The 11,332-nt window shown below is 43.9% G+C and overlaps 1 protein-coding gene across 2 annotated transcripts; it reads right to left on the bottom strand.

The window, feature by feature from the left end:
* Positions 1 to 2,036: 2,036 nt before the first annotated feature.
* On the bottom strand, positions 2,037 to 11,283 carry NOLC1 (nucleolar and coiled-body phosphoprotein 1). Of its 2 annotated transcripts, none has more exons than XM_040486260.1 (13): positions 11,104 to 11,283; positions 8,911 to 8,966; positions 8,659 to 8,798; positions 8,429 to 8,556; positions 7,610 to 7,775; positions 6,233 to 6,354; positions 5,978 to 6,113; positions 5,528 to 5,656; positions 5,225 to 5,335; positions 4,507 to 5,139; positions 4,248 to 4,354; positions 3,980 to 4,072; positions 2,037 to 3,802 (listed from the first exon to the last, which is right to left on the bottom strand). In XM_040486260.1, exons 1-13 carry the CDS (start codon positions 11,221 to 11,223, stop codon positions 3,644 to 3,646), a joined length of 2,100 nt encoding a protein of 699 aa, XP_040342194.1. In that variant the 5' UTR covers positions 11,224 to 11,283; the 3' UTR covers positions 2,037 to 3,643. The 2 variants fall into 2 exon arrangements, with proteins under 2 accessions (XP_040342194.1, XP_040342193.1); XM_040486259.1 differs by having other exon boundaries at positions 8,659 to 8,801; positions 11,104 to 11,282.
* Between the last annotated feature and the right edge of the window lie 49 nt (positions 11,284 to 11,332).

The following is an 11,332-nucleotide window of genomic DNA, read 5'->3' as shown; positions in this document are numbered from 1 at the left end:
TTATTCGTGTAGAGCAGCAGGTGCCATGGCTGGCCACAAATGTGGCAAGAAATCCCTGAAGCAGAAGAAGGTGCAGGAGATGGGAGGAAGATAAGGTTTGGAAGCAAAAACACAAAGAGAAGAAAACTTGAGCTAAAAGTGCAAGCTGTGGGGAAAGGCCTCCTGGCCATAGGTGGAATTAAGAAATGTGGCAAGAAGTAAGCTCTTCCTTGTGCCTGAGGCAATGGTGATCCTTAATTCCATTTCTGTCTTTCCTGTCATAGCATCTGTTGCTATCTATAGTTAGAATGAAGAGTTGTCTTAGATCCTGTTATACATTTAAGAATAAACTCTTGTAGGGGTGCCTGGGTGGCTCAGTCAATTGAGCCTTTGACTCTTGCTTTCAACTCAGGTCATGATCCCAGGGTTGTGGGATCAAGCCCTGCAACCCTGTATTACAACCCTGTAACACAATTAGCGTGGAGCTTGCTTAAGATTCTCTCTCCCACCCTCTCCCCGGCTTGTGCACACTCTCTAAAACAGAATAAAATAGGGGCGCCTGGGTGGGTCAGTCGGTTAAATGTCCAAATTTGGCTCAGGTCATTATCTCATAGCTCGTGGGTTCAAGCCCCACATTGGGCTCTGTGCTGACAGCTGAAGAGCCTGGAGTATGCTTTGGGTTGTGTCTCCCTCTCTCTCTGCCCTCACTCTGCTCAGGCTCTTTCTCTTAAAAATAAAATAAACATTAAAAAAAATTTATTTTTAATAGAATAAAATAAACTCTTGTAATATCCACTGTGTAGGGTCTCTGGCTGGCTCAGTCCATTGAGCATGTATGTGGCTGTTGATCTTGGGGTCATGAATTCAAGTCCCACTTTGTGGGCAGAGTTTACTTAAAAAAAAAAAAAAAAAAAAGGCACCTGGTGGCTCAGATGGTTAAGCATCTGACATTGGCTGAGATCATGATCTCCTCATGGTTCATGAGTTCAAGTCCCGCATTGGGTGAGCATGAACCCTCACTTCAGGTGAACACAGCCTGCTTTGGGTAAACAAGAGCCCTACTTCAGTTGAGCCCAGCTTCTCTCTCCCTCAAACAAACAAAAACTACTGCAGGTCTATCTGTAATAGCAAAATACTGAAAAAATCTAAACATCTACCAGTAAGTTACCGGTTTGAATAGCATTCTATTTCCATACAATGGCGTACCATGCAATCATTAAAAATGAGCTGTTATGAAATGAACTCCAAAGTTATGAAACACTGCATATAGCAAGCTACCCCATTTGTGTAAGGGAAAAAATGAGTGGATGCACGTAACAGTACATTCAGAGAAAACTATGGAGAAGACACAGAATCAAGTCCCAAGAACTAGGGCTAAGAGGGAAATTTAAACTTCACTTTATGCTATTAGATATAACAAGCATATTTGAAAATGGATGCATGAGAGGAATGAAAAAATACCAATTCTTTTAAACAGCTTAGAGTAGTGGTTTTCAATCTCAGCCTCTCATTAGCATCACCTATGAGTTTTAAAGAATATTCTAACACCCAGGCCCCACCAGAAAGCACCAGGATCTCACTCAGCTAGTCTGGGATAAGCCCTTGAGTATCACTGTTAAAAGTCCCCAGATGATTCCAATTTTCAGCCACTGTTATGAAATCACAGATTTAGACCAGGAGTTAGCAAACTTTGTCCAGAGGACCAAATAGTAAATATCAGAGGTTTTGTGGGCCATATAGAGTCAGCCTCATATTCTTTCAAGCACTTATAAAATGTAAAAATCATTCTTAGCACCTAAACATTACCAAAAAAGGCCATGGGCTGAACTCACCCATAGGCCATTTTGCCAACCCCCTATTAGACTATGCATAGCCTGGGCTATTTTGCCTGGAAAAGGCACCATGACACAAGGTATGGACAAAAGTGAACAATAAAAGTCACTAACAAGAAGGTTCTACAATGAAGTCACAAGTCTTCATTCCAGCCCTCTAACTGGCCCCCAAATTCTGGTTTGAGTAGGTGGGAGGGCTCTGAACTCAATAAAAAACTCCCAAGACACATTATAAACCAGCCAGTTTATTATTTTGTAGTAAGATGTGTAACTTTTACCATGCAGACTGATGTACCTATGTCAGCATGAACAGTGTATGTTCTTCCTAGAGGCAGTTACAGGGAAAACCAAGTAATTATCAAGTTACTTGGCAAGTGTGGAATCCAAACAAGGGGAGGCTAAACTTAAAACCTAAACCTTAAAACCTCCCTCATCCACAAAGCTAGAGCACACTTTCCCACCAAAGGAACAGCTCAGATTCGTTTGCTGTTGTCTCTTTCCTCCCCATCCTGCTCTGGCTAATAAGCACGGTCATCTCCAACAGCTTTACGATAAGCTAGCTTGGCCTCGGGAGTCTTCTTTCTGCTCACTGGTTTTTATCATTCTCTCCACTGTTACTGACAGTTAAGGTTCTGAAAGGGGCACATCGATTGCTCCCATGTTCCAACTACAAGACACCATAATCTTGTTAGGATGCGTACCAACTAACCCCACCCCACGTTAAGTCTTACCACCTAATATGCTTTATGAAGGTTCATCCTAGTTCCATTAGCACATACACAGGTTACCTATAAATTCACCTGACTAATGTAACCTAATTCCTACTGAAGACTGAGAATTTTAATTATAGCTTTTATTCTTTTGTTTCGATCAGATTTCCAACCATGTAGGAGTTAATGAAATCAATTTTGTGTCACCACTGTTACCAAGACAGAAATACCAAGTGATGTGTACTTTTCAGATTAAATTAATGTCATTTTGTTCTGTAAAATGTAAAAACCAAGACGCACTCCTCAACTTAGTACTATTAAGGGTCATCAAAAAAAGCCTTTGAACAATAGAAAAGTTTTATGTTTTCAAATTGAAAACTAAACACGTATTGCAAACATTAGGTAATGTTAAAATTACAGAAAACAAAATATTCAGACTAACCCCACAGCATTCACACAACAGAACTGTGTCTGCCAACAAAAGTGAATTTTACCCCAAAAAGTAGTTAAGTCCATGCTCGCTGAAAACCTCAGTCCTAGACCCCATGAATGGGGATGAACTACACACTGCATGCTTACCAAACATATACACATTAATCATTCTTAACTGCCTCTTCCCAGAGCACTGAGGGGTAGGACGGATGAAATGTGGACCCGTGTACTCACACAGGCAGAATTCTTCAATTATAAAAACTCGTACATGTGACCCTCACTATGTTTTAGGCAATAGCTAAGATTTTATCTGTGGGAACCCACCTCTGAAAATCACAACAAAAATCTATAGGAAATGATTTAATATAAAATATACAAATTTCTCAGTATGAGGACTTCCACAGAACAGGGAAAAGGGAATGACAACAAAAAAAAATTTTTTTTTTCTTAAAAAAAAAAAAAAAACACTCCTCTTATGTTCTCCTTACTACTCAACACTCAAAAACAAATCTGTACAAAACTACGGACACAGAAAAGGACCAGAGAAGTTGTGACAATGCAAAGTCTTCGGACCTATTCTAAACTGTCCTCACCAAGACCCTTCCTTAAGAGAGCTGATGGTTCCCAGGTCCACTGGGGAAAGCAAGTGGTCTCCAATCATCACCCTACTTCGCCACAAATGGCCCCAGGTCATTCGCTGTCAAACTTAATGGAATTGACCTGGACAGAGATGGAGCCTCCCCGGTAGCTGCCACGCTTCTTCTTGGTTTTTTCATGCCGAAACGATTTGCCTTTGGTGAACTTCAGAACCTGATTGGCTCGCTCCCCCCAGTCTCCAGCTGCACCCCGCTGGTAAGCAGAGAGAAGTGGTTAATACACAGAAGGACAATAACAAGGCCCTGTTACTTTCTTCTCTTTGCTCAAGGCAACCTGAACCCAGAGAGCTTCCCACCAACCTAAACCAAAATGCTGTCCTCTCTTCCACCCATTCCCCTCAAGAATAGCCAACACCTGCACGCCCCTCACCTTGGCATCAAAGGAGTTGTCTGCCACTCGAGCATCTACCTCGATTTCCTCCTCCCTGATCCTTCGGAATGGTGATGATGCCCTTTTTTCTCCCTGGAGAAGAATGAAGTAAGAAACTAAACATGTTCTGTCATGTAACAGAAAAGCCCTCCTCAGCTACACATAGGAGCATTTAGGGCAGGCCAGGCAGAGAGTTGTCAAGATGATCCCAGATTTTTCTTTCTACTCTTTAAAAGCGGACTCCTGAGAAAGAAATAAGATAACTTACTTTCTTCCTTTTTGGAAACGTGTTGGGGGTCTGGGGCTTTATCTTCTTGGCTTGAGGAGTCTCCGCCTCCTTGGCAGCTTCATTCTGCTTCCGCTTCTTTCCTGAACCTACAAAACAGCCAGACTCAGGAGACCAGTTTCCTATTCCTCCTCCCAAGTTCCCACACACTGAATGCATACAACTGGAAGCCTAATCGTAGGCCTCCCCTCCCTGTCCCATCCCCCAAAAGTATATCCCACCCAATTCTTTGGATATGGACCTGGCTTAGAAACTGCGGTTGTCTTTTTCTTTTCTTCTTCCTCATTGCTGTCCTTGTCTGCTTTTCCATTCTGGGTAGTCAGTGCAGAGGTCCCATTGGTCTTCAGCGCTTGTGGTCTTATATTGCCTTTGCCCTTAGGCTTCTCCTCCTCCTCCTCACTGGAATCATCAGAGGAAGAGCTGCTACTCTCAGCCTTTGCTTTCTTTGTGGCGGCTGGCTTGGAAAAGACTACCACTCCCGCTGTCTTCTGTGGCTTCTTTTTAACTGGGGATTTTGATATCTTCTCTTCCTTCTCTTCCTCACTGCTAGAGCTGTCTGAATCAGAGCTGCTGTCCCTACCACCCTGAGAGGACTGTTTGGCAGCCGGAGATGGAGCTGCTTTGGCCATTGCCTTTGACTTGGGGGTGGCCACAGTCTTCTTTGTCTTCTCCTCTTCACTAGAACTGCTCTCCTCCTCACTGGAGCTGCTATCAGCCTTTCTGGTCAGAGGCTTCTGGACATTGCCTGCACCTTGCTTGGGAGCTGTGGCTGATTTAGCTGCAGGTTGCTTGGGAGTGGCAGCTGGCTTACTTGGGAGATTCTTGGTGGTACCAGTTGACTTGGCAGGAGCTTCATTCTCAGAACTGTCAGAGTCTAGACAGAGAAGACAGAATAAACAAGTCAAATGGAAGGGAGCCCCTGGAGTCCCCACTGCCCTGATGGCCTCCATATGCTTCACCTGAGCTGTCTGAAGAACTCTCTGATGCCTTCTTTGCTGGAGCTGGTTTAATGGTTGTTTTAGAGATGACTGTCTTAGCTGGGGGTTTCTTTTCTTCTTCAGAACTCGAATCTGGAGAGAACCTATGGCATTAGGCTGGGACCGGAGTCCCGACCCAATCAAAAGCAATAAAAAGAAGGATGCAAAGACCCACACAGCCCTGTTTGTCCTGCTTCAGCGAAAAGCAAAAGAGACAGAGGTATTTTTGTCTTCCATATTCCTCATGTAGCTTCCCAGACCCAGTCTCCACAGGTAGGGACTCACCAGACTCATCACTGCTGTCCTCACTGCTCTCTACAGGCTCTTTCTTCTCTGCAGCTTTCTTGGGAGCCTGGGTTCCCAGGGACTTCTTGGATAGGGCAGCAGAAGGTGGGGGGACTGAACTATAGGGACCTGTTTAAAAAAGACAGTGTCATGGTTTTAATGTACATATAATAATTCTTTGATTCTGCTCCCTTCTAGAAATGAAGCTTAATTCCTCTTCCTTTGAGTGTGGGCTAAAATTAGTGAGTCATTTCTAACCAAAAGAATATAGCAGAGATGATGGCATATCGTTTCTGCATCTGGGTTGTAAAAAGCAATGCAGATTTCTCTGGGAGAAGCGAGCTGTCATGTCAAGCGGTTCTAAGGAGAGGTCCATGTGGTGACTGCAGAGATCCTCCTGCAGTTGGATCTGGTCACAGTCATGCAGCTTGAATCCTCATGTCCAGTTACCTGGTTTTTTCTTAATGGGTTTTTTCTGCTCCTCCTCCTCTTCACTTGAGGAGTCCTCGCTACTGGAACTCTTTTGGGTAGGGGTGGCTGCTGCTTTCACTGGAGCCTTGACCACAACTTGCTTTTTAGGTACAGTCTGCATTATACAGACAAAGTCAGTTACCACAGGAAAATGCTGGTCCAACCAATCCTGCCAGGAAATGGAGAAACCCCCACCCCCGTGCCCAGTCCTCTGGTAGAAGTTACGGCCCAAACCTTCTTAGGTATGGCTGCTGCCTCCTCCTCCTCTGAGTCATCACTACTGCTGCTGCTGCTGCTGCTCTTACTGCTGGCTGCTTTGCCATTGGCTATTTTAGGTGCCACCCGAGATGGTGTACCTAAGAAGGAAAAAAAAAGCGTTAAGAAGTATCAAGCCTGGGGGCGCCTGGGTGGCTCAGTCGGTTGGGTGTCAGACTTCAGCTCAGGTCATGATCTCACAGTCCGTGAGTTCGAGCCCCACGTCAGGCTCTGTGCTGACAGCTCAGAGCCTGGAACCTGCTTCGGATTCTGTGTCTCCCTCTCTCTCTGCCCCTTCCCTCCTCATGCTATCTCAAAAATAAATAAAACCATTAAAAAAAAAGAAGTATCAAGCCTGTAAGGGACCATAGAAACCTGTAGCTCAGAACTTAGGAGTCTACCAGTCCTCTTGCCTTTAGAGCAGGCATGAGGGGGACTGCTGTGGCTAACTATCAAAGGATGACTTTCCTGACTAATTTCAAGAATAAAACTATCTATAAGATAATGATATAATGTAAATAATTCAAATATGCTCTATGAGATCTTTCATTCCAACTTCCATTCAGAGAAGCTCCTATAAATCATAACCTGTCACCATGAGAGAACTATAGAAGTTTAAACTCTCACATGCCCTATGGAGTGAATGCACAGGAGAAATAATGGTAGTGAAAAGGACAAAGTATAGAGATAGAAATGGTCACTACAGAATGGGATCTATGAGAATATAAATCGTCTATGAAATCGACAAGAATGGCAAATGGATACCATTCTTAAAAAGTTTTCCTTACTGTAAGCTATCTCTAATACCGAACTCCTAATTACGTAATCTTCACTTATTAATAAAAAGCTTCTTAAAAAAAAGACACTAATTTTATACCTAATTGTAAACTTTGTCAGAAGTCTTGTTTTGTACTTGTTAAGCTGAACATAATTTTTGGATAATGTTTAAACATTACTTTTCATACTTGAAATAAACATTTATTTAAAAAAAAAAAAAAGACACTAATCAATACCTCTAGTTCAACAACCACTACCATTTCACTCCTGTGCTGAATGAACAATTTTGAAAACATGCTTATTTTTTTTTAAATTTTTTTTTCTATGCTTATTTATTTTTGAGAATGACAGGGAGCGCAAGCGGGGAAGGGGAAGAAGAGAGGAGGAACAGAAGATCTGAGGCTCATGCTGACAGCAGTGAGCCCAATGTGGGGCTCGAACTCATGAACCATGAGGTCATGACCTGAGCTGAAGTCGGACACTTAACCAACTGAGCCACTCGGGTGCCCCTGAATAAGCAATTTTAATACCAGTCCCCACAGCAACCCCAGACTGGGCTTTTGGGAACAGAAATAGTACCTGATTTGGCTGAGGCTTTAGCTTGAGCCTTAGCTGCCACAGGTATTGTCTTTGGCTTCTGGTTCTTTGGTGCCTCATCTTCTGAGCTTGAGTCTGAATCAGAATCAGAGCTCTTGGCCTTCTCAGGAGGAGCTTTGACTGCCTTGGGTTGTGGCTTTACTCCCTTCTGTGAGAAAACACACAATAAGGGGGAGAATCAGCAAACTTCTTGTACCCAAAGTACATCCTAAGGTAGAAACCATCCTAGACTATTTTTTAGGGGCTAACTAACAGAACAATAAAAGCAAGGGGAAGTTAAACAAGAAAGCATCTGGGAGTGGCTGGCTGGTTTAGTTGGTAGAGCATGCAACTCTTGATCTCAGGATCATGGGTTCGAGCACCATGTGTGGTACAGAGTTTACTTAGAGAAAGACAGAAACAGAAAAAAAAGAAAGACAGAAAGCAAGCAAGCATCTGAAAAGAGCACCAAACTCTTCATAAGAAACAAAAATATCAGCCCTGTCCCTGCCATTCCCTACTTAGAGCTCCCAACACCTACCTACAAAACAGACTCTTACTCTTGGGAGTCTTAGTATCCCAGAGAAACCTAATATCACCTGGGAAAACAAAACGGGTTCCTCTAGATTAAGAGTACAATTTCAACCTCGCATATCCTTTCCAAACTTCATATTTCTATCATCTCTCTCAAAGTCCTCAGATTTTCTTCTCCATGGTCATTTGTTATATACCACTGCCATCCCTTGGTTCCAAGCTATAAGCCAGGATTTCAGGTTTTTTCTAATTCCTTAAGCAACCTCTTTCCTCCCCCAAGTTGCAAACCTGAACAGGCTTTTTCTTCTTGTCCTCCTCCTCCTCATCACTGGATTCTTCACTGCTGCTGCTCTCTGTTGTTTCAGCCGAAGCCTTTCCACCATGCTGAGGCAGACTGGCCCGCTTGGCAGGTACAACTGAACAAAAGCACAGACCCCAGTGAAAATCAGCCATGGGTACTGGCAGGCTACAAATCCCTTTCTGGGAACCACTAACCCCAACTACCTGCCCACCCTTACCAGCTTTCTTAGCTGGAGGCCCTTGGGTTTCTTCCTCCTCACTGCTGTCCTCACTGCTGTCACTGGATGAAGTCTTCTTCTTAGCCTTCTTAGTCACTGGTCCGTTTACCTGTAACTTCCGCTTTGGGGCCTTGGTGGACCTGCTGAAGTAGATGAGGCTAACCTTTGAGGGCTCAGGACCTTCTCACACCAAGGAACACAGCCCGACCCCTTGGGGGGAAAAATAGCCACAGTGGTACAGGGAAGACTTACTTGAGCCAGAAGCTGTAGATGTCCAAGAGGGAAGAGGCGTTGGCGTCCTGTTGGGTCTAGAGAAGAAAAAAGAAAGGTCAATAAGAAAATTTTATCCTGGTTGTTCTAGGGGAAATTAGATCTTATTTTATTCTCTCATTAAAAGTAGCCAGTTTTATATCTGCTACATTTGCTGTAAATGTTACACCTTTGGAAGACTTCTCCGACTTGCTTAAATTAAGAGAACAATAGCCTGTTTATGTACTCCCCCAATTTTTGACATCAAAAGTTTGGGTTACTCCTGTATATAGTTTTTGGCACCATCTATTCCCAGTTCAGTCCTATTTATCACAGTTTTTAAGAAAATGTGCATTCCCTTTATTTTAGCAATGCATTGCCTAGAAATGTATCCTTACCCATGAAACAAGAACACAAACATTAATACGAGAGTGTTTGCTGCAATGTGGTTTATAATACCAAATCACTGGAACCCAGCTTCCAAAACTGGTTAAAAAGCTAAGCTATATACTCAATACAAAATTCCATTCAGCTATTAATTACAGTGATATAGATTATTAGTTGATGCAACAAAAAAACATAATGGCAGGACATTACAGTATCAATAAGAGTATAGGCTCAGAATCAGATGAGTACAGGTATGAAACTCACCTCTATCTGTTACTACTGTGTGACTCTGAGCAGATTATTTAATCTTTCTGAGACTGTTTTCTTCACTATAACATGAAGATAATACTATACATCTTATTAAGTGGTTTAGAGAATTAGAGATAGCACACATAAAGGACTTAGTATCTGGAAACACCATGTAGCACTTAGTAAGCCATCCAACAAGGATTAGTTTTTGTCACATAAAAGAATCCTGATTCTCAAAGGCCCAATTCCACCCAGCCCCTTGTGGAAACACTTTCTGCAGCCTCCCTAACAGTCAATTCAAAAACTGTTCCAATATGAGGGGTGCCTGGGTGGCTCAGTCGGTTAAGCATCAGACTTCAGCTCAGGTCATGATCTCACAGTCTGTGAGTCCAAGCCCTGCATCGGGCTCTGTGCTGACAGCTCAAAGCCTGGAGCCTGCTTCAGATTCTTTGTCTTCCTCTCTTTCTGCCCCTCCCCCACGCTCTCACACTCTCCCAAAAATAAACACTAAAAAAATAAAATAAAATAAATTTTTTAAAAGTTCCAATATGAAAGCAGTTGTAGGAGATCACATGGCAGGCTGTCCCAGCTTAAAGAAGTCATTTCTAAAGCTGATTTGGTTCTGTTCTTGTGCAGCCTGATTCTGCCACAAAGAAACCTATCTTCTTAGTCAAAGGCTAAAAACACTATCAAAGACTACTACACTCTACTCTCATGTTTGCTCTTCTTGAAAGGGAGATTCCAAACCTCTCACCTCCCTAGCCACCTTCTCTTTACATGTGTTTAAAACATCTTTAATTAATATAACTATCATAACAGCTTTCGCTCATTGATGCTTCCTGAGCATCAGGCACCTAGACTGTCACTTCATATTTATGTTACTAAAATTCACAAAAATCCTATAAAGTGGATGATGACATTCCCCATAGGAATAGAAACAGAATCAGAGAGATTGGGCAAGCTGCTCAGGTTATACATCCTAAAAAGTGACAGAGCCTGGTCCCAAATCTAAATGTGCCTGATTCCACAAGTCGAAGATCCAAGACCACTGCTTGCTAGGGCTTTGATGCCTTTGATGCCATCTTATTTTGTTCTTTACTAACGAAAAATCCCATCCTTCATTTATATATAAAAGCAATTTTATCATTGAGTCCCGGGTAAATTCTGAGAGTTATGGTCAAGTCACGCTTTGCATCAACCAGCGTAAAACCCAAAGGAGAAACCAAGAGCCCCCAATGCCTCCGGCAGGACACCACGCTCCCTCCTCGCCGCACTCCGCCAGCCACGTGACCTGGGCCACGAGGATCCCACGCTGCTGTCGTTGCACCGCTCACCAGAAAAAAGCAAGACTCTGCGCTATCTACTGAGATCTCGTGGGAGACCAGGTGCGGAGACTCTAGGCTCTAGGCTCTCGGCTCACCGCCAGGAGCTCAGCACAAAGGGTCCGCAGATACTGCACTGGCAGACCCCAGAGACCTCCGTACCCGGAAACCTGAACCTGTCAGGGCCCTAAGTCCTGTGGTCCTCCCACCCCAGCCTTTGCCCCAAGCCCGCACTCACAGCGCCTGTTGCCTTGGCGAATTTATTGGCCACCTCCGACAGCTGGTTATCGCGCAAAAAGCCGAGCACGAGCGGATACAGGTCGCTGGGAACCACGCGGCGCAAGCCGGCGTCCGCCATCCTCCGGGCAATACGCGTCACTACCGTTGCTGACGCGCGCAACGCAGGAACTCGGGAACCCGGCGGAACGACGGCGGATCCGTTGTGACGTCATCGCGCGGCGCGGGGG

Source organism: Herpailurus yagouaroundi, unplaced genomic scaffold (assembly GCF_014898765.1).
Source record: "Herpailurus yagouaroundi ecotype Mexico unplaced genomic scaffold, PumYag 163, whole genome shotgun sequence".
NCBI classification, from domain to species: domain Eukaryota; kingdom Metazoa; phylum Chordata; class Mammalia; order Carnivora; family Felidae; genus Herpailurus; species Herpailurus yagouaroundi.
This window is presented reverse-complemented; position numbering and strand designations above follow the sequence as displayed.